Consider the following 23,375-nt stretch of genomic DNA (forward strand, 5'->3'; position numbering starts at 1 on the left):
GCCTTCAACTGAGTAGACTCAGTGTATCTTCTCTTGTATGCTGTGGGGGCTGATATGTCAATTCTAGGCTACTACACAGTTGTTAATTAAATTATTTTAAGAACCCTACTGTACCCTCTTAAATAATCCAATTTTTCCTAAAGTAAATCTCAGCCTTATTCCAATATAACAAAGTCAACTCTAAATGAAACAGATAATTTTCTAATAAACTTTTGCATTCCAAAAGAAAAAAAAATGAAGTGGTGGCTTTATTTCATTAGTGAAGTGTAATGAAAGGTTGCATTTGGTAGAGCAAAAATGATTGGGCATTTGGATAATAGGAAGTGCTTTTTTAAATTATATGTTACTGTTAGAATTTTTCATTAGAATTTTTGTTTTAAATAAATACTTTCCTACTCAGTGAAAAATGTAGATTTCTCACATCATTGAGAAATACTAAATGGTAAACTTCACACAAGCTATATATGTAACATAGAAAGAATAATATTCAAATTTATGGAGTTAAATTATTTGAAGTAAGATCAGCAGGCTGAACTACCTTCAGTTATACAAAGTTATACAAAGTTATACAAAGTTATATAAAGATCTGCTAATCCCCATAAATGCTATATAATGCAAGTTAATAGAATTAGTTATCTCATCCATATACCCTTGCTATTCCAAAATAAAATATTTATGTTGATTTAAAACCCTCTTCCCAATTACCAGAATTTCTTTATCTTGTTTTAAAATCACAGATTGAAAAATCAAGTCCTCAATAGCATAAAGTAATATAGTAATATATGCATCCTATGCAGAATCAGTAAAAGGGGGAAAAACTAAGTTCTTGTGTGTATGTGTGTGTGTGTGTGTGATTATGTTTTCATATACAAATCTGACCATTCAATGGTCCATATTCGAGCAGAGATGACAATGGCAGTTTTAAAGTAGGGTGAATGGTGGAGATACCATTTTAATGGAGTAGAAACTGAGCCAGTGACTATTTACCTTTCTTGAAATTAATGCACTGTAATGAGGTTCATAGTTTCCACTGTAGCCCTGGTTCCATAATGGGGGGTGGGGGGAGGGAGTTGTTACTCCAATCCAGAGGTATTCTTCTATATTTTGTAGTCAATGGTATGTGGAATGGAAGGAAAATAGCCATCTTTAGGTAGAATATTTCTCAGTAGTGCTTATCAGTACCCATAATAAAATGGTTGTCATCTAGAGGGACAAATACTCTAATAGTTCAGCAAGATGGAGTGAGTTTGCAGATAACAGAATAACAGAGTTAACAGTAATAGTAACAGAGTTGGAAGGACCTTGTAGGTCATCTAGTCCAACCCCCTGCCCAAGCAGGAGACCCTACACCATTTCTGACAGACAGCAATCCAGTCTCTTCTTGAAAGCTCCATGCCTCTCCTGGTATTTCACAATACAACCAAAGATAAAAGCACAATACAAAAGAGATAACCAGATAGAGAACCCACTCAAACTAGCCTGAAAAACACATTCCAAACACCTCTAGCATCTCTAGCAAGGGGCTCCATCCACCCTAAATAACAGAAGATGTATTGACAGAGGTGCCTGTTGGTTCATCATCATCCTACCTAAAAGACCAATACTTCTACAGATTGGTCCATTGTTGGAAATGAGGAATCCACATAATAATTAAATCAGTGTGGTAAAAATTGAATAGATGCCTGTGCATGAGCAAACTGTCTGGTCTCATAACCCAAACCAAATTGGTCATAGGATGCAGAGCTATATGATCAAAAGAAAAGAAATATGTCCACAGGAGCTTAAAGTGGACGTTGGGATCCAAGTAGAAGATCATAGATCTAACCATGTCCTTTCCAATCACCTCACTCATCATCATCATAGTGAAGAGAAGGACCAGGGGACACATGATAGCAGTGTTCCAATATTTGAGGGGCTGCCACAGAGAGGAAGGGGTCAAGCTATTTTCCAAGGCACCTGAAGGCCAGACAAGGAATAATGGATGGAAACTGATCAAGGAAAGATTCAACCTAGAAATAAGGAGGAACTTTCTGACAGTGAGAACAATCAACCAATGGAACAGTTTGCCTTCAGAAGTTGTGGGAGCTTCATCACTTGAGGCTTTCAAGAAGAGATTGGACTGCCATTTGTCAGAGATAGTGTAGGGTCTCCTGTTTGAGTGGGGGATTGTACTAGATGGTCTACAAGGTCCCTTCCAACTCTGTTAATCTGTAATCTTTTAACAACCCCATAATAATAATAATAATAATAATAATAATAATAATAATAATAATAATAATAATAATAATAATAATAATTTTATTTCTATACCGCCCTTCTCCCGAAGGACTCAGGGCGGTGTACAGCCTAATTAAAAACAGAATAAACATCAATTTAAAATAATTTAAAAATATTAAATAAATTTGGCTTAATTTAAAACCCCAAAAATTTAAAACATCCAATTTAAAATTATATTGCTAACCCAGCCTGGCGGAACAATAGGGTCTTGAGTGCGCAGCGAAATACCCGGAGGTCAGAAATCTTACGAATTTCCGGGGGCAGTTCATTCCACAGGGCTGGGGCTCCCACAGAGAAGGCCCTCCCCCTGGGTGTCGCCAGCTGACATGACTTGGCCGATGGCACCCTGAGGAGACCCTCTCTGTGGGAGCGAACTGGCCTGTGGGAGGCTATTGGTGGCAGAAGACGGTCTCGAAGGTACCCGGGTCCTATGCCATGGAGCGCTTTAAAGGTGGTAACCAACACCTTGAATCGCACCCGGAAGACCACTGGGAGCCAGTGCAGCTCGCGCAGGAGGGGTGTCACGTGGGCGCAACGGGTTGCACCCATGACCACCCGCGCGGCCGCATTCTGGACCAGTTGGAGCCTCCGAGTGCTCTTCAAGGGGAGCCCCATGTAGAGAGCATTACAGTAGTCCAACCAGGAGGTAACAAGGGCATGAGTGACTGTGCGCAGGGCGTCCCGATCCAGAAAGGGCTGCAACTGGCGAATCAGGCAGACCTGATAAAAGGCCCCCCTGGCCACGGCCGTCATATGTTCTTCTAAAGACAGCCGTGCGTCCAGGAGGACACCCAGATTGCGAGCCCTCTCTGTGGGGGGCAAAGATTCACCCCCAATAGTCAGCGATGGCACCTGCTGACTATATCGGGACGCCGGGAGCCACAGCCACTCGGTCTTGGAAGGGTTGAGTCTGAGCCTGTTCCTCCCCATCCAGACCCGCACGGCCTCCAGGCAGCGAGACATCACATCAAGGGCATCGTTGGGGTGGTCTGGGGTGGAGATGTACAGCTGAGTGTCGTCAGCGTACAGGTGACACTTCACCCCAAAACCACGGATGATCTCACCCAGCGGCTTCACATAAATGTTGAACAGGAGGGGCGAGAGGACCGACCCTTGCGGCACTCCCCATGCGAGATGCCTCGAGGTCGACCTCTGTCCCCCTGCCAACACAAACTGTGAGCGGTCGGAGAGGAAGGAGGAGAACCACCGCAGAACGGTGCCCCCTATTCCCAACCCCCTCAACCGCCGCAGCATGATACCATGGTCGATGGTATCAAAAGCCGCTGAGAGGTCTAATAGGACTAGGACAGAGGAACAACCCCTGTCCCGAGCCCTCCAGAGATCATCCACCAACGCGACCAATGCCGTTTCTGTGCTGTGCCCCTGCCTGAAGCCCGACTGGCACGGGTCCAGATAGATAGCTTCATCCAGGTGTCGGGGAAGCTGTCGTGCCACCACGCTCTCAACAACCTTCGCCACAAAACGAAGGTTGGAGACCGGACGATAGTTGGCTAATTCAGCCGGGTCCAGGGAAGGCTTCTTGAGGAGGGGCCTCACTACCGCCTCTTTCAAGGCGGCAGGAAAGGCACCCTCGCTCAAAGAAGCAGTTATAATCCCCTGGAGCCAGCCTCGTGTAACCTCCCGGGAGGCCAGTACCAACCAGGAGGGACACGGGTCCAATAAACACGTGGCGGCACTAATCTTACCCAGAACCCTGTCCACATCCTCGGGAGCCACAGGATCAAACTCCTCCCAGATAACATTCTCAAGACCTGCCCTCGTCTCCTCCCGTGGACTCATCCAATCGGAGTCCAAGCCTTCCCGAATCCGAGCGACTTTATCGTGCAGGAATTGCACAAAATCCTCAGCACGACCCTGCAAGGGATCTTCCCGCACTCCCCCCCGAAGAAGGGAGTGGGTCACCCTAAACAGGGCGGCTGGGCGGTTCTCTGCAGATGCGATAAGAGCGGAAAAATGATTAGATTTTGTCGCTTTTATCGCCACTAGGTAGGTCTTGATATAAGACCTCACCTGTGTCCGGTCGGAATCGGATTGACTAGTCCTCCAAATGCTCTCTAGGCGTCTTTTCCGACGCTTCATCTCTCTCAGCTCCTCAGAGAACCAAGGAGCCAATTGAGATCGGCATCGGGTCAGAGGCCGCAAAGGCACGACGCGGTCCAAAGCTCCAGCGGCCGCCCTTTCCCAGGCGGCCACCAGCTCTTCAGTCGAGTCGTGTGTCAGAGTCTCAGGAAACGGCCCAAGCTCCGTCAGGAACCTTTCGGGGTCCATCAGGCGCCTGGGACGGAACCATCTGGTCGGTTCCGTCTCCCTGCGGTGGGGGAAAGCAGTAGGAAAGTCCAGGTGGAGGAGCGAATGATCTGTCCATGACAAGGGTTTGATGTCTAGATCCCCTCTACCAAGATCATTCAACCACTGACCAGAGATAAAAATCAAGTCCAGAGTGTGTCCCCCTATGTGAGTGGGGCCTTGAACTACCTGGGTCAGGTCCATGGCCGTCATGGAAGCCATGAACTCCCGAGCCACCTCTGATGCCTCACCCGCAGATGGAAGGTTGAAATCCCCCATGACAATAAGTCTGGGGGTATCAACCACCACCCCGGCAATGACGTCGAGTAGCTCGGGCAGGGTCGCTGCCACGTGGCAGGGAGCCAGGTACGTGGCCAGCAAACCCATCTGCACCCCACGGCCCCACTTCACACAAAGGGACTCACATCCGGCTATCTGAGGAACAGTGGTCTCCCTCGGACAAAGACTTTCCCTAATAATCACCGCCACTCCCCCCACCCCTCCCCTGGGCCCTTGGCTGATGAAATGCACGGAAACCTGGCGGGCACATTTCGACGAGGGGGACCCCCCCCTCTTGGCCCAACCAGGTCTCCGTAATACCTGCCAGGTCCGCACCCCCCTCCGAAATAAGATCACAAATGAGGGGGGCTTTATTAACCACCGACCTGGCATTACACAACATCAGCCGTGGACCCTGGGCCTGAAACTCTGCGCAGCCCAGGACACGAGTTGCGCATTGGGGGCCGGAGTGTGCAATCGCTCGAAGACAGCGCATGCGCACCCCCGACACTTGATGTGGCCCCCTGCGTCCGCCATACCTGCCCCTTCCACTTATCACATTGATGGAATTGCCCTTTTTTTCGCCACCCGGAGCCCCGGTTAGGTTACCCTTCTCGTCTCCTCCGCTGCGCCCAACCAACCCACCACCCCGCACAGTAGCTATATGGACCCCCCCCAGTCCATCTCTACAACCCCCTCCCCCCTTCCCAGGTCCCCTTAAAAACCCCTCCCCCCTCCCAGACCCTTTTAAAATACAAAATGAAAATTTGACTAAAAAACCCCACAACCTCCTCCTCGCTGCATGCCACCTCTCTGGGCTCCAAGACCCTTCATCGAGGTGGGCCCTCGATAGCGTAGAGGGCCAAATCTGCGAGAGGGGGGAATCTCGCAGACCAAGAAGTTCAGTCCTAGAATACATCTGGGGGACTGTAATGATGATAAATAGGCTGACATAGTCCGGGAGCCTCAAAAGAGGAAACTTCATCGGCTGATGACAAAGTCCAGGGAGAGGCGTAACAAGCGATGGAACAACAGCCCTCCCCATTGCCCTCTCACTGCAATGGGGGAATCCGACAAATCAAGGACCGCATGAACCGCTCTCTCACACCGGTCATGTTGGGAGAACTAAAACCCCAGTCCTGTTGCCAGCAGGCAAGTTCCATCAGTCTGGTACATCATCCTTGGTACCTCCTGGAGGGGGGGGGGGGCAGAGCGGAACACCCAAAGGCAAGACAGACAGTTCCATGTCAAAGACATGTCCAGATGGAGCAAATGACAAATAATCCCTTGCAGGGTGGTGTCTGAGCAACTGAATGGAGCTAGCAGAGTGTTTAATGGCTGGATGCCCTTCCTGTCACCAATGCAGAATTTTGTTCAGCAGATATATTTTCATTGTGCCCAGAGAGAGAAATATCTGCCTCTACTTAGGATCAAACTCACTGCCTCCTGATTGTGAGGCAAGAGCTCCACATCTAGGCTACTGCATCACTCTTTTGCCAACCACCCCACTGAAGTGACATAAATAGATAGTATGACAACATTTGTATTGGGACAAGACAATTCCTTTTTAACAGCAGACCATGTACGCTACCTCTATGTCAGGCTGCAAATGACTTAGAGGTGATGAGATTTCTCTTTAAAAAGTCAACAAGTTATCTTCACGCCCTGGTTAGAAGGACATAAAGATTAACCCAATGCCTTAAAGTAGAATGAGCAGGTTTGCATTTGTCTGATTGTGTGAAAAACAAGAAGAACCCTGAGGAATTGCAATGAAGGAGGATTTATGAAACTATCCGGTTACTTATTTTTCTTTAAGCATTTATGAAGTGAAGGCAACATCAGCCAAAGCCCAAGAACTGGGATAAGAGCATGGGTGAGAAGAACAGGGAGGATTAGGCAAGAATTTCTGACAATAGGAAAACAGACCTTTACTGCTGCCAATAGGAAGGGTGTTTCTGTGTAATTTACAATGCTCTGCAGCTAAATCAGTTATAAATAATTTCAAATATCAAACCCAGATGGTAGCATGTGAACATAAAATCTAGAGCTGATGGTAGAGAGGTGCAAGGAGACGGTAGGCAAGTATCCTCAGCAACAATGAGAATCAAGACAGCTGGTGATGAACTTTTCAATCACTGCTGCTGTTACCAACTGAGCTGGAGTGCTGCCTCTTGGCTTTGCAGAGGCCATCATTTCTTGAGAGGAAGAACAATGGAAAGATCTACATTTGTCAGGCAGATCTAGATTCAATGAACCTGACTTACATGTGCTCAAACTCACTACTTTATTATATTCTGCCTATTATACAGCTCTGAACCTTTTGCTACTGTGCAAGGACTCAAGGCCACCTCCTGCAATGGTTCAACTCCTAAAGCTACATCTGAGGCTTATGTCTGGTCAATAAAGCTCTTTGATGGGCCTGGGTCCTGGAGAAGGGGCTGTTTGGTAAAGAACTGTTTTGGCAAAGAACTGTTGGTGGTGCAGTGATTAGAATGCAGTATTGCAGGTAAACTCTGCCTATAGCCTGGAGTTGGATCCTGACAGGGCTCAAGGTTGACTTGAGGTCTTCCATCCTTCCAAGGTCAGTAAACTGAGAACTCATTGTTGGGGCCAATATGCTGACATTGTAAACTGCCCAGAAAGTGCTGTAAAGTATTGTGAAGTAGTAATGACTACTTCAGCTTCAACCGCAATAATACATGAGCACACAATAGATACAAACTTAAGGTAAACCGCTCCAATCTTGATTGCAGAAAATATGATTTCAGCAACAGAGTGGTCAAGGCCTGGAATGCACTAGCTGACTCTGTGGTTACATTCCCAAATCCCCATAACTTTAACCTTAGACTGTCTACTGTTGACCTCACCCCATTCCTAAGAGGTCTCTAAGGGGTGTGCATAAGAGCACCAACGTGCCTACCGTCCCTGTCCTACTGTCCTCATTTATTTGTATTCATAATCATGTTTATACTTATATCTGTTATCTTATACATGTTTGACAAACTAACTAACTAACTAAATAAAATATATACATTGAAGTGCTATTGCTATTTAACTTTTCAAATGAAGATTGTTCTCTTTCTGTCCAAGCAAATTTCTCTTTCTGTTTCAGCAATTGAGTTGAGAAGCTTAACTTTGTGTGCAAAGTTAGGAATAAACTACCTATAAAAGTTAGCAAAGCCTAGTAAACACTGAACCTCCTTTGCATTATAGGAGATTGCCAGGAGAGTACTGCATGCACCTTCTGGGGATTCATCTGGATCTCATCTGTGGAAATGTGAAGTAACCCAAAAAGCCCAAGTGCTTCAAGTCAAATGCACATTTCTCCACAAGAAATGTCTCCACGAGAGCACGGCTAGCTTGAAACAAGCAAAATGTGTGACTTCCTCAAGAGGATTCTTCTTTTTAAAAAAAAAAAATATATGGGGAAGTGTTTATTTCCTTCTTGACTCATCCTCCCCCCCCCATATACTGGATGAAAGAATCAACACTAACCACGACGACTGACGCCTCGATCGACGCTAGGGGGCGCTCACAGCGCCTACGCTCGAACAACCCAGATCCCCTCCCTCTCTGAGGAGCGCCAGATCCCCAACCTTCCCAGTCAGCCGGCAGCCAAGCAGGTTCTTCCCCAGCCTGAGGCAGGGCGACCGAGGCGCAGGGCAGGGGAACGCGCGTGGAGGACGCTGTTAGAGAAGCCGACCTGCACCGGCGCGCCCTGGCCATGAAGAGCTCGGGAGGGGGCGGAGACGCGCGTCTCTTGACCGCGATCCTCTTCGCCCTGCACTTGCGGTTGGCTGTCGGCGCGTGCCCGTGTCAGGATCCCGCGCTTTGCAAGCCTATCTCGAGCCCCAGAGACTTCGAGGTGAGATCCCCCGGCCCCGCCGGCTCTCGCCTGGAGGGGAAAAAAAGAATTCCGCGAAGTGCGCGGATCCGGGTGGATTATCTCGCTCGGGTCAGTCGGTCCCCAATGAAAGTGGAAGCTTACGGGGCTTTGAGGCGTGCAGCGATGGGCATTTGGCTGGGGAAAGTTAAGCAGGCGTGGCCCGCGCGCGACCGTGGGAGCCAGAAAAGGTGTTCACTTCTTTAAAAATGTGAAGGACAGGGACCCAGTGAGATCCCCCTCAGTCAGATCCCAATTATCTGTGTTTGCTATGCATACAAATACTTCCTGAGTCAGTCTGTTCTGTCTCTTAACATTAAGCCTACTCCACCTTAATGGATCTTAGACTTCCCGAGCTGCAGGCGGCTGGAAAATTCCCCGTGATTGGTTGTCCATTCCAGGAAATGGAATGATCGATGCCCTGCATTTTGGTGTTTCTTCACGTGGGAAGAAAAACAAAGAAAGGGAGGCATCTTCTAGTCTAAGTCTTGATATGTCACTTGTCTTTCTCTTCTTCAATTTCCTGGTGCTGGGGTGAAACTCTGGGACGGTGGTTGCAAAATGAAAGCAAAGGGTGACTAATCTGAAAATATTAGCAAATATTCATAATTGCCAGAAATAACTGGAGAGGGGAGAGACCCTCTCAGCCTCTGCTTTGCAGGGTGCCACAGGGCTCAAACCTCTTCCTGTTCCTATTTACTACCTACAGAAAGGACTGGATGATGTCATCCATCAGCACAGGTTGAAATCCCATCATTAGGCTGATGACACTCCATTGTACATCTATGCCCTGAGCCAACCAGGTAAAGCATACTTGATGTGCTTTCCTGGAGCCTGTGAAGATCTGGATAGTTAGGAACTGCCTTGGGCTTGACCCTTGGAAGAATAAATGGCTGTGGGTTTTAATGTCCCCCATAGCCAGTGAATTTTCATCAATGACTCTGAATGAGTGTAATATTCCCCAAGGCAGAGTTTGTGCACAACCTGGGGGGGGGGGGTTCTCCTCAAAGAACAGGTGGCAGCTATGGCTAAGGAAGTTTTTTTTTTTGTGCATAATTACATTTTGTGTAGCAGTTGTACCCATTCATAGATTGAGAAGCATTGCTCATGGTCATTTGTACTTTAGTCACTGGACTATTGCAACATGTTTTACATGAGGCTGTTCTTGAAGAGTGTTTGGAAGCTTCAGCTGATCCTGAATGCAGTGGCTCAGGGAATATTGGGCCCTCATACTACACCCACATAAGGTTGCTGTTTTGTGAGGTGTACTGGCTCCTGGTGGGTTTCCAGAGGTAGTTTGTGATTCTGGTCGTCAAGTTTTCCAAGTCCTGCATGGCATGGAGCTAGGTTACTTGTGGGACTGTCTCTCTCTGATGATCCCATCAGAAAGGATAAAGTGGGCATCCTCCAGGTCCCATCAATGAAGCTGTGTCACTTAGTAGATCCTTGGAAAGTATATTTTCTATCACGATTATTGTCCTGTGGAACAACTTCCCCTAGAGATATGGATAACCCCAACCCTAATGGCCTGGGTATTCTTCCAAAGGGGTCAGGGTCTTAATGGAGCATACACACACATATATATACCATTATTGCTATTATAGGTTCTGTTTGTTGTTTTTATTAGTTTACTGTTCAGAGTGCTTTGGGAGAGAGGCAGGCTTGACATATAAATATGGAAACAAACAAATCCCAGTTTGAAGAAAATAAAGAGAGATTACATATTTTGGCTGAACTGGAAAAGCCAAGCAGGATCATGTCTGATTAATACTTGGATGAGAGCTCACCAGGAAGTAGCAGAGCTGCAGGATAATCTGGGAAAAGAAAGCACGCCAGAATGGCAGTGGCAAGCTCTTTTGTGGTTAAGGAAACTATACAGACGTTAAGAGATGTGTTGGACTCATGAAGGAGGCTTTATTTTTTTAACAAAAACAATGTGCAGTTGACAATAGCTTCCGTGGTTTTTTTTTCTAGTCAGTTAGCATATCATGGTTCTTTTGGCATTTTGTAGGAATTTGACTTTAAAACATCACCAGGATGCTTGAACCAATGTGATGGGCCTTCCTAAAAGAAAATACCACACAGCCAAGATACACAGTCTGCCTAACATTTTCTAAAGTCTTTACTGTATAAGCTTAAATTACAATGGCACCTACATAAACTGGAAGACAGGACAGTGTACAGATATATAGGTAGTCCTTGATTTATGACCACAAATAGAATAGAATAGAACAGAATAGAATAGAATTCTTTATTGGCCAAGTGTAATTGGACACACAAGGAATTTGTCTTTGGTGCATATGCTTTTAATTGACCGTGACAATTGGAAACCCTGGAAAGCGGCAAGAAATGTTGCAAACATGATTACTGACAGTTGGATGCTGCAACAGGTAGTAAATGCAAGCCAGTTGCCAAGGGCCTGAAATCATATAATTATGGGAATGGCATAGCAGCCATAATTTTAAAGACATTGTAAGTAACATTTTTTGAGCCTGTTGTAACTTTGAATGGTGGTTAAGCAAGTGGTTATAAGTAGAGGACTACCTGTAATGTTAATGATTTTAGAAATCTTATGGCTGCTATTAAAGGTGGCATATGAATGTCCCCATTTTTATGGTTAAGAAAACTTTGAATTTTAATTAATCTTTTTAATATATCTGAATCAGTAAATACAAGCAGACAAAAATTAGTTATGAAACCACTTATAATATAAGAGGCTTGTAAAGACTTACACGTTCTTTATTAATTGGGGGAAGGAATCTTTATGCATATGTGAGTGGTTCGGGGGGGGGGGTTATTGAACTGAGCATTTCTATTTCATTCCAAATTATCAGAATTTATACTAAGCAAATAGCTTTTAGGCCCCTTTCCCAAATTGATGACCTTTGAATGTGTTGGACAGAGGATTATGGGAATTGATTCAACATACAGAAAATTAAATAAAATCAGGCTGTAGAAAGTCCACCCCCCAGTCCTAATTAAGATGGTTTTCTTTACCAGCTAAATCAATTAAAGGACAGTGATGAGAGTGATGCTTTTTTTTTTTTTTTTGTACTGCTCCTCTGTAGGTCTTTGTATTTGATGTTGGTGGGAAGACGTGGAAAAATTATAACTGGTCACTAATTACAACAGTGGCCACATTTGGAAAATACGATCCTGAACTTATGTGTTATGCTCATTCAAAAGGAGCCAGAGTAGTTTTGAAAGGTAAGTTCTAATCAGGATAAGGAGAATGTTTTCTGCATCTTGTCTATATGTCTTTTCTCACATATAACAACCACTGAGCTTAATTAAATCTATTATAGATTAAGTGTGCGTAAGAATGCAGCCTTAATCATTATGTAACACTCTAGCCATTATTTTCACAATTTACCTGTGACATATTAAAAGAATTTGCATTAGGGCATTGCCAAACTCAGGATAAAATAATGTTTTCTATTCAGTCCAATCACTTTCAACACAAAGGGATTCTAGATAAGCTGAAAAATGCCAGTTTAATGGGCATTTCAAAGCATTTAGAGTGCACTGACTACTCCATCACAGACATAACCTCATGTATATATTACCCAGTTCCAGTATTTTAAGTAGTGTACAATTTGCAGTAGTTTTTGTGTCCTCTGAAAACCATTCTCCAGTTGTACATTTAGAGCTGATAGCATGTACAGGTAGTCCTCGACTTACAGGAGTTTATTTAGTGAACATTCAAAGTTATAACAGCACTGAAAAAAATGACTTGCGACTATTTTTCACACTTAGGACTGTTGTAGCTTTCCCATAGTCACATGATCAAAATTCAGATTCTTGCCAACTGGTCATATTTAACATGGTTGCAGTGTCCTGTGGTCACATGATCCCCTTTTGTGACCTTCTGACAAGAAAAGTCAATGGAAGGCAGATTCACTTAACAACAGTGTCACTAACTTAACAACTGCAGTGGTTCATTTAACTGTGGCAAGAAAGGTCATAAAATGGAGCAAAGCTCACTTAGCAAGTGTGTCACTTAATAACAGACATTTTGGGTTCAATTGTCGTCATAAGCAAAGGACTTACCTGTACAACTTCATTGGAATAAATATCAGTTTCATAGTTATACCAATTTATATTCATATTTAGCCCCATTACAGAAGAAAAACCCTATGGAGCCTTTTTGACATATATAACATTCAGAGAATTGGGGCCTTCTTTCAGTGCTTTTCCTAATAAAACAAAGTGACGATATTATACTTTTCAAAGACAAACAAATCATTTTAATGTAACATATTTTGCTCATTAGGCTTCACTTACTAATTGTTAGGGTAAACGCTGACATCCTAAATTACTGGTTAACCAGATTTTATAATAATTGGAAACAAGAATTCAGACTGCTAAAAACATATTAATTTTTAAAAGTGATAAGTAAATTAACCAAAGTGTCACAAAATAAATGTATTCACAAGGCTCCAATTACAACAAGGAAATAAATTTGAATACATTTATGTCCAAAATCAATTCCTTTAAAAATGGAGGTGGTCAGTTTCTTTGATTATCATGTGAGATGGAAACTTGGCCCTTTAGCCTTGACAGGCAAAGTAAATATGTTGTCCTAACCAGGAAGTTATTTCTCAAAGCCTAATGATTTTGTTCTGGTCAGCCTTCCCCACTCAACCCATCTACATAAGTATTAGATCTATAGTATGGTTGAGAGGTATGGAGAGAGCTCATCTGGAATGAATCCACATGAAATGATTACTAAATCCAGTTTGTGATAATGTTCTTCCATAATAAAATTTCTCTGCTAGATTTTTCTCATACACTGTTTTTCAGACAAGTCAGTATTATTGTTAACACTAAACAGTATTCAAATAATGAGTTTGTCCAAATAAGTATCACCAGCAAAGCAGTATAGAAAGCACAGCAAAAAGAATATATAAATCCGAATCAGTGAGTATACAAAAGCTGAACAATATTATTTTGGTATCTTAAGCAACATCTGAAGCACTTACGACCTTGGGGTTCCTTGTTTCAGTTTCTTTTTCATGTATTAATGGATTTCTGGTCTTCTCTTCATACTCATGCTTATGGCCTCTTTTTAAAGCTGTGTGATTAATACAATTCAGCAGATATTCCTGTGATCTGCCCTGATATGTTGATTAAGGCTTTTTAAAAATCATACTTAATGTATGAAAGGCTGCTATAAAGTATATATTTTACAACCTGGCCCTATTCTTATGAAGAGATGTGAGCCTTCAAAGGTGACTTTTCATTACATAAATCCACGGACAAGGATAATCATGTGGATTTTCCCTCCTCATTGGAATTCACCTTTCTAGAAACAATTTTGCAAAAGTAAAAAGTGATTTAAATTCATTACTTGACTATTTTCTAATGGTGTTATCAGATAGGGGTTTGGATCTGCTTGTGAAATGAACAGAGATCATGATTTATGCCATTCCTGGGCACTTACTATTGTGCTTGGCAAAGCAAAGTCGCTGAGGATTTTTGTGCAATGAGGAATCTTCCATTTGCAAACAGAAAGTACAACTGCAAAAGCAGAAATAGATATCAGTAATGCTTTTGCATATCAGTAGCCTGGCTATCTGGTGGGGACACTTGTCCCACCACTTCATTTCTGTTCTCAGAAAAGTATGATTGTAAAGAGTTCTACTGCAGGGCTACATCACCGTGACAAACAGACAGAATTGTTTTAATAACTTGCCTTCCATTTGCTCTGGGTGATGGAAAGAGGACTTATCTGCACGAAAATGGACAGGGTTGCCATACGCTAAGTAAATAAATACATGGTCAGGGGTAAAGCTATGCATCTAATTGCTATCAATATTGACTCAGACCTCTCTATGCGTTATTGGTCAATAGCTTCGGTGTTGCAAAAATCACAGAGCAAAACTGAAATTCTCAGGACAGAACATACTTCAAAGGGACTGTGATAAGGAAAATGTTGATCTCAAAATACTTTTTAATGCCTTAATACTGCAGCAATTTGGCAAAAAGAGCCTGTAGTACAGTGGACTAAAGCACTGTTATTAACATCTGCTGCTTGCAATTACTGCAAGTTCAAATCTCACCAGGCTCAAGGCTGACTCAGCCTTTCATCCTTTCTAAGGTAGGTGAAATGAGGATCCAGATTATGGGGGCAATAAGCTGACTTTGTATAAATATACAAAAGGATGAAGGCTATTGCTTAACGCATTGTAAGCCCCCCTGAGTCTCCGGAGAAGGGCGGCATATAAATTAAAGCAAAAAAAAATAAAATAAAAAAAAAATCACCATTTTTATTTCAGGAGACATATCTGTGAAGAAAATTATTGATCCCGCGATTAGAGCAGCCTGGATAAGCCAGCAGGTAGACCTGGCCAAAACACAGTACATGGACGGAATCAATATTGACATTGAGCAACAGATTAACCCTTTTTCAGCTGAATATTATGCATTAACAGCTTTGGTTAAAGAAACCACAGATGCTTTTCACAAAGAAATTCCAGGATCCCAGGTAAAAATAGAACGGTGACTCTTCTCATGCATGCACTACTTCAATTTCATGCTTCTCAGCTATGTACCAGAATGCAGCAAGACTTCTGGATATGATTCACACATGCTTGTTATCACTCCTAAATCCTTATATGGCACAAGGCCAGGCTATTATTTGATCTCTGATTATTTCTCCTCATCTTACTAGAATTAACAGGAATGCCATGTTCCATGTCTTGTCTAGAATATAATGTCATTTTCCTGGACATGGGAGTCTTACCTTTTCTGTTACAGCCATACACTGTGCAGCAGCATTCCCTTCAGGTTCCAGCTGAACCCAGCTCTACTCGCCTTTCAGAAAAAAATAAAGTTTTCCTACAGATCCCTTAGGAATTTTGTCCGGAAGATTAAACTCTGCTGGTTGATTGATTTTGTTATTTTTCTCCATTGTAAACCAGAAATGATCAGATATTGTTACCTTAATGGTTGATTTAATTTTATTACTGTTTTAATTTTAACTTATTTTATGTTGCCCATGAATGAGTCATTATTATAAGAGGTTGGCCATATAAAATGTTTAAATAAATAAATAAATAAATACATACATACATACAAACATACATACAAACATACATACATACAGTCTAAAATAATATACACTGCTCAAAAAAATAAAGGGAACACAAGCAGAAGACATCCAAGATCTGAATGAATGAAATAGCCTTATTAAATACTTTGTTTGTTACATACAGTAGTTTTGTGTTTCCTTTAGTTGTTTGAGCAGTGTATAAACTACTGTATGTAAAGAACAAAGTATTTAATAAGGCTATTTCATTCATTCAGATCTCGGGTGTCTTCTGCTTGTGTTCCCTTTATTTTTTTGAGCAGTATATTATGGTCTCCCAAATATATGAATGTATATCAAGATCAGTTTGGGGTGCTCCCAGACTGCCATTTAAGCTGATAGCCTGCATTCGATTGAGTGCATAAAATGTTGTGCATCTTTGCCATTAGATCAGAGATGGGATTGAAATCCCAGTGCTACGGGTTCACTATCGGTAGCCCGCGGTAGGGCGCTATCGGTAGGGCTCACTTTGCGAGCCCACTTTCGGTAGGGCTCACTTTGCGAGCGTGCTGCACTTCTGCACATGTGCAGAGCATTTTTGATGACGTCTGGGCAGGTGGCGGAGCCTCCCGCCACTGCTACCGGTTCGCCCTAACCGGGGCGAACCGGTAGAAACCCACCCCTAAATTATATGTATTTTAGTTTTGATTTCTAAAGGAAAAATTGTCCATTTTTTATGTTATAATATGTTGCAAGAGAAATGCCTTGGTTCCATTATAGTGTTTGAGCCTGTTCCACTGCACTTTAATATTCTTGTTAGTAATTTTATGGTTCCTGTGCAGTCCTATGATTTGTATTGCTAGTGCAGGATCAACAGTTGGTGTATCCATAAAAAGTGGTTGAATGAAAAATGATGGGTGTGTTTCTTTCATACACAGGTAACTTTTGATGTACCTTGGTCTCCTGGATGTATAGATTGGAGATGTTACAACTATACTGGGATTGCTGACTCCTGTGATTTCCTGTTTGTGATGTCTTACGATGAACAGAGTCAAGTGTGGTCACACTGTATAGCAAGAGCCAATGCTCCCTTTAACCAAACCTTAGCAGGTATGCTATAAAACAAGGGAAAATGTTGGAAATCTTTTTTTAAAAACCTACACAATATATGCAGTATTTCAGATTTGAAGAATGTAAAGTATGTTTATTTAAAGCATTTTATTCTGCCCTATGGTAAAAGTAATCCCTAGGTAGTTTACAAAATCCAGAAATTAACCAGTCTGGGCTGTGTATACAATTAATAAATAATGACAGCTAATTTTTTTAAAAAATAACAATTATATCCATAGTCTTTAGAGATTTAAGTGTCATTACTATACCTGAAGGGATCTAAACATACTATTTAAAAAAAAAGCTTTTGAGAGTAAATAAGGTAAAAGATAAGTATCATAATAAATTGTAATATTTGTAGTTAGAGTTACAAATATTCTCCTTTATTGGAATCTTCAAAATATTTGCTGAAAATTACATTGAGGGCAATTTAACATAGGAGATACCTGATATAGATTGGATGGAAGAGCTTACTTGGCTTCCCTTGCAAAAGACAATATCTCAGTTAATTAGTAATAATTTTGGCCATGTACTCGGGCTCTAAGGCTATGTACTATTAGTTCTCTACATTTTCATAAAAGCAAAATAAATAGTAAGAAAAACTAAAGATGTTCATCTAGAAAGAGAGGACCATATCTGAGAGATCTGAAGGTTTACTTGTATCTTGAATGTTCACCTCAGTAGCCTTTAATTGCTTGATGATGCAAATATAAGTATGGAAGTATACGGTATATACAGTAAGAGCAAAAAAGGCATGTGAATAAATTCTGAATTTTATATTAAATTAGGGTATGACAATTACATTTTCATGGGCATTAACCAAAAGAAGTTGGTGATGGGAGTTCCATGGTATGGCTATGATTATACTTGTCAAAATTTATCAGAGGTAAGAATAAAACAGATGACATCAACTCTGGGGTTTACTTTACCTGAGCAGTAATCCTTCTTAAAGTGTTAATACAGATCCATAACAAAAGTTGTACTTTTTCAGACTCATGAGTGCACCATTCAGAAAATCCCTTTCCGGGGAGCTCCATGTAGCGATGCAGCAGGACGTCAGGTTCCATATAAAATAATAATGTCTCAAGTCAATAGTTCTCTTTCTGGGATTCTGTGGGATGAGGAGCAGAAAGCGCCATATTTGGAATATAAAGTAAGCTGCTTATTTATTTATTTGGAACATTATTTTAATTAGTTTACTGCATTGAACCGATAACATAGCTATGTTGATTCATTGGGGGGGGGGAATCACCAAATAAAAGTACTGCATTACTTTTACTAGGACCAATATAACAAAGTCACAAGGAAGCTTCAAATCAAGAGTCCTGGTGGCGCAGCATACTAAAGCACTGTTATTAACAGTGTTATTAACACCAGCTGCCTGCAATTACTGCAAGTTCAAATCTCACCAGGCTCAAGGTTGACTCAGCCTTCCATCCTTTCTAAGGTAGGTAAAATGAGGACCCAGATTGTGGGGACAATAAGCTGACTTTGTATAAATATACAAAAGAATGAAGGTTATTGCTTAACACATTGTAAGCCGCCCTGAGACTCCGGAGAAGGGCGGCATATAAATCAAATTTTAAAAAAAATCCAGCGGCAATATGTGTAGAAATTAAAGAGCTTACAATAAAAGAAAGGGTAAGGGGAGGGGAGGGGAGGGAAGGGAAGGGAAAACATGAAGGAGATGATGTGAGTAATCTTTCCTGGAGTTGGGGACTGAATCCAAATTATTCAGCTTCATTAAACTCACTGGGTGACCTCATCAAATAATTTGATGCAACTATTTTAGTGACTATTGATTTTCATATCTCATTTGCAGAAATTTGCTAGTGAGTTGAAGGGCTGAGGTGAAAAGAACATAATATATTTGTTAATATTTTTGCTGTTACATTCTCCTATTTTACAGGATTCACGTGATGTTTTTCATCAAGTATGGTTTGATGATCCCAGGAGTATTTCTCAGAAAGCTGCCTATGTGAAAAAACATGGCCTGAGGGGCATCGGAATGTGGAATGCAGATTGTCTTGAATATTCTGGAAGTTTTGAAACGCAACAACAGACAGAAGCAATGTGGGACGCCTTGATGCCAAAATAATGTGTGTGTGTACACTGCCATTTTAAATTTAATGCTGTTTTAATTATGCACCATTGAGTTTTAATTACACTATATTACACTTAATCTATTCTTGTCAACAAATAAAAGTTAAAGTGCATTTAGAATGTATTCAAACCCCCTTCACTTTTGTCAATTTTGTTATGCTGCAGTCTGATTCTACAGTTGTTGAAATTCATTTTTTTTCTCATTAATCTACACTTAGTACCCCATAATGACCGTGAAAACAGAATTTTATAAATGTCTGTAAATTTATTAAAAAGAAAAAAACTGAAATATCACATTGGCATAAGTATTCAGACCTTTCACTCAGTACTTTGTTGAAGCACCTTTGGCAGCAATACAGCCTGGTGTCTTTTTGTGTATGACACAATAAGCTTTACACACTGGATTGGGGGATTTTCTGCCATTCTTCCTTGCAAATCCTCTCAAATTCAGTCAGGTTGGATGGCAACCATCAGTGGACAACCATTTACAGGTCTCCCAAGAGATGTTCAATATGATTCAAATCAGGGCTCTGACTGGGTCACTTTAGGACAGTCACAGAGTTGTCCCTTAGCTACTCCTGTATTGTACTGGCTGTGTGCTTAAGATCATTGTCATGTTGGAAAGTGAACCTTTGGCTCAGTTTGAGGTCCTGAGCGCTGTGGAACAGGTTTTCTTTGAGGATATCCCTGTACTTAGCTCCATTCAGCTTTCCCTCAATCCAGACCAGTCTCCCAGTCTCTGCTGCTGAAAAACACCCCCACACATGATGCTGTCACCTCCATGCTTCACTGTTGGGATGGTATTAGGCAGAGAATGAGCAGTGCCCAGTTTCCTCTAGACATAACATTTAGAATTTAAGCCAAACAGTTCACTCTTGGTTTTCATCAGACCAGAGAATCTTGTTCCTCACAGTCAGAGTCCTTCAGGTTCTTGTGAACTCCAAGTGGTTTTTCATGTTTTGCACTGAGGAGAGGCTTCCGTCTAGTCACTCTGCCATAAAGCCCCGATTGGTGGTGGGCTGCAGTGATGGTTGTCCTTCTGGAACTCTGTCCCATCTCCACACAGGATCTCTGGAGCTCAGTCAGGGTGACCATTGGGTTCTTGGTCACCTCCCTTACTAAGGCCCTTCTCCCCAGATTGCTCAGTTTGACAGGGTAACCAGCTTTGGAAGAGTCCTGGTTGTGCCAAACGTTTTCCATTTCAGAATTATGGACGCCACTGTGCTCTTAGGAACCTTCAGTGCAGCAGAAATTTTATTGTAGCCTTTCCCAAATCTGTGTCTTGCAATAATCCTGTCTCTGATCTCTGTAGACAGTTCCTTTGACCTCATGCTATGCTACAGTATGCATTGTCAGCTGTGAGGCCTATTATAGAGAGGTGTGTGCATTTTGAAATCATGTCCAATCAATTTAATTTTCCAAAGGTGGACTCCAATTGAGGTGGAAAAATGTGTCAGCAACTATCAAAAGAAATGGGAGGCACTGGAACTAAATTTCAACTGTTGCTGCAAAGGGTCTGAATACTTATGCCAATTTGATATTTCACTTTTTTTTAATAAATTTACAGACATTTCTAAAATTCCTTTTTTCACTTTGTCATTATGGGGTATTGAGTGTAGATTAATGAGGAAAAAATGAATTTCAACAATTGTAGAATCAGACTGCAGCATAACAAAATTGACAAAAGTGAAGGGGGGTTGAATACTTTCTGAATGCAGTGCAAATTTAACTTTCTTACAATTGTATGGTTTCTTCTCTCCAACTAGTCTGGCTTATTATAGCCAATCTATATTCTGCTCAATTAATATAACCCAAGAATTATGAAAGCTCTAGAAATAATTGAATACGTTTGAATAATTGATTTCTTATTTCTAATAAAAGACAAGGGTTCTTTTATAATCATCTTCCATCTCCATCCTAAAGTTATAGCAGAACTGAAACTAATCTTTCCTAATTTGAAGTTCACATAATAAAAAACTATATACAATTTTCTGCAAACCAAAAGAATTGCAAGATTTCTTATTTTATACAAGAATGGAAAATAGAATGACTGGTTAATAATACTTTCCATGAAAATGATAGTTAAGATAATAATTATTTTTTATCACATGGAGGTGATTGAATTCTAACTATAGATACCTAAACCTTTAATCTCTGTGAAGTATTAACAAACTTTGCTTCTTATGCAATTCTTGTGTTTTTTATAAATTCAGGGCCAGAGCAAATATTTGTTTAAAAAAATAGAAGCTAATGAGTTAAAGTGGTTTCACAATATAGCAAGCAAACCATTCATGTGACAAAAGCAAAACATTAATCACATTTTAAGTCTGCTTCCTTAAAAACAAGCTTATTAGAGACTGGAGTTCATTGAGACTTGTTTGCTTTTAAATGGATGCTTTTTTCTCTGCTACTTTTCAATGGAGCTGTTGATTGTGCTATATTGATAGCTTACAAATCAGGGGTGGGTTCTAAATTTTTTTACTACCGGTTTTGTGGGTGTGGTTTATTTTGTGGGCGTGGCTTGATGGTCATGTGACAATTATTTAGGATTTAGCAGAGATAATGGTCTAGCAGCTTTTTAACTGCTTGCAGAGCTGTACCGATCTACCCATTTATTTTTGCAGGCACTGGTCTACCCATTTATTTTTGCAGGCACTGATTTACTCATGTATTTTTGCAGGCACTGATCTACTCATGTATTTTTGCAGGCACTGATCTACTCATGTATTTTTGCAGGCACCGGTCTACTCATTTGTTTTCTTTTAACACTGATCAGCTGTAGGGCGGCCCTTTGAAGCCCCACGGCAAGAGTTTAAACAGTTTTTTTCCCTTGAGCCATCAGCTGGGACTCAGGAGGCATCAATAGATTGGGGGTGGGGCCAAATAAAAGGTAAGAATAACGTGGGGGGGCGGGGGGGCAGAACTGGTTTTGTGATGTCAAATCGTCACCGCTACCGGCTCGGCGGAACTGGGAGGAACCCACCACCGTTACAAATAAAGTTGGACTAGATTAGTGATAGTGAACCTGACACCCTGGTCAAAAGTAACATGTCACAATGTTTTGGGGGATAAACCAGTATTCACCAACACCAACATCTATTTTCGAAATCATACCTGTTCTCACAAATTATTTGCGGCGACTGTGCAGGCCATGCAAGACAGAGATGTCCCTCACATCGTTTCTGGAAGTTGTGTGAGAAAGCTATGCTCTTGCAGTTTCTGCAGCCACCAAAAGATACAAGAAGGGGGCATATTTTCACACAGTTTTCAGAAGCTGCGAAAGAACATTATTTGAAGCTGCTTCAAGAATACAGGCCTTATGGGACCTGAACCAGCCTCGGGTAGCCTGCAGGGGCCTATCAACAGAAAGAGAGCACCTCCTGAAGATAAGTGGCACATGGTAGACCCCTTGGGGAACAGCACAAGGTGGTCTTTTTGAGTGGCAGTGGTGGAGTTAGGGTGAAGCTGATACCTATAGGAAATTATTTCTCTTTTGTTCCTGGGTAGTTTTGTGTGTGTATGAGACATGCCAAAAAAGTCAAGTTAGGCATTTTCTGAATTTTTGACATGCTGAGCCCAAAAAAGTTCCCTACCACTGGACAGATTGATAAAGTTCTTTCTGTTAGCAAAGAGGCTCTGTTGTTTTCTAATAAATTTCCTCTTATTAAAAAAAAATCTGTGTGATCAAAATATACCACTACTGTACAGCACTAGAGGGAGCCCATAGACATAAGATGAACCCCTGGGTTGCAGATTAATTTCAGAATACAGTGAAGGTTCTGAAATTAATCTGGATTAGAATGACAGCAACGACATCAAGCAAGAAGTGTGGCAAGAAGTACACAAACTGATCAAGTGGGGATTTCCTGGTTCAGGATTGCATTGTACTGCCCAGAAATTGACATGAGATTTTATTGGAAATCCAAAACTGCCACCTGAAACCTGTAATGAGTATAATTCTATACAAAAGAATTCAGATAGAGTAGCTTTTCTCAATTGGGATTCCATGAGAGACATGATTGAAGAAAAATGAACATTTTTTGGACTTGATCTTAATGTTGAAGGTATAACCTGGAAACCAGGAGACTGTTCTACACCTCTCTTATGTATGAAAGCTGGCTGTTGACTTTGGACCAGTCACTTTGGACCTCACAGGGGGTTGTTTTTGCGAAAAAGGCAGCAGCTTTATGTATATTTGCTGCCTTGAGTTATATATAAAAGGGCAGGATACAAATAGAACAATAATTCCATGGAATTCTGACACACCACAATATAATTCCAATTTATTCCTCCATTTACATGACATAAGTAAAGCAATGGGTAATCAGGACTGTGGCAAACATAACATCTCTTTCCTATCTTGGACTAACTTTGCACAAAATGCGA

The 23,375-nt window shown here is 41.6% G+C and overlaps 1 protein-coding gene across 4 annotated transcripts; it reads left to right on the forward strand.

The window, feature by feature from the left end:
* The first annotated feature begins 8,495 nt into the window (after nucleotides 1-8,495).
* On the forward strand, nucleotides 8,496-20,615 carry LOC139313940 (di-N-acetylchitobiase-like). 4 transcript variants are annotated; one of them, XM_070939424.1, is made up of 7 exons: nucleotides 8,496-8,728; nucleotides 11,815-11,953; nucleotides 15,025-15,233; nucleotides 16,715-16,886; nucleotides 17,675-17,772; nucleotides 17,878-18,039; nucleotides 18,796-20,615. In XM_070939424.1, exons 1-7 carry the CDS (start codon nucleotides 8,588-8,590, stop codon nucleotides 18,982-18,984), a joined length of 1,110 nt encoding a protein of 369 aa, XP_070795525.1. In that variant the 5' UTR covers nucleotides 8,496-8,587; the 3' UTR covers nucleotides 18,985-20,615. The 4 variants fall into 4 exon arrangements, with proteins under 4 accessions (XP_070795525.1, XP_070795529.1, XP_070795530.1 ...); XM_070939429.1 differs by having other exon boundaries at nucleotides 8,698-8,728; nucleotides 11,933-11,953; XM_070939425.1 differs by lacking the exon at nucleotides 8,496-8,728 and adding an exon at nucleotides 11,099-11,218.
* The last annotated feature ends 2,760 nt before the right edge of the window (nucleotides 20,616-23,375 follow it).

The sequence above is a fragment of the Pituophis catenifer genome, unplaced genomic scaffold (assembly GCF_029215685.1).
Source record: "Pituophis catenifer annectens isolate HBS135680 unplaced genomic scaffold, rPitCat1.0.hap2 SCAF_3, whole genome shotgun sequence".
NCBI classification, from domain to species: Eukaryota; Metazoa; Chordata; class Lepidosauria; order Squamata; family Colubridae; genus Pituophis; species Pituophis catenifer.

Coding starts and splice junctions, on each gene's coding strand:
- LOC139313940 (XM_070939424.1), top strand. CDS start 8,588: ATGAAGAGCTCGGGAGGGGGCGGAGACGCGCGTCTCTTGACCGCGATC. Junction 8,729..11,814: donor CGAGCCCCAGAGACTTCGAG/GTGAGATCCCCC, acceptor GCTCCTCTGTAG/GTCTTTGTATTTGATGTTGG. Junction 16,887..17,674: donor CTTTAACCAAACCTTAGCAG/GTATGCTATAAA, acceptor ATATTAAATTAG/GGTATGACAATTACATTTTC.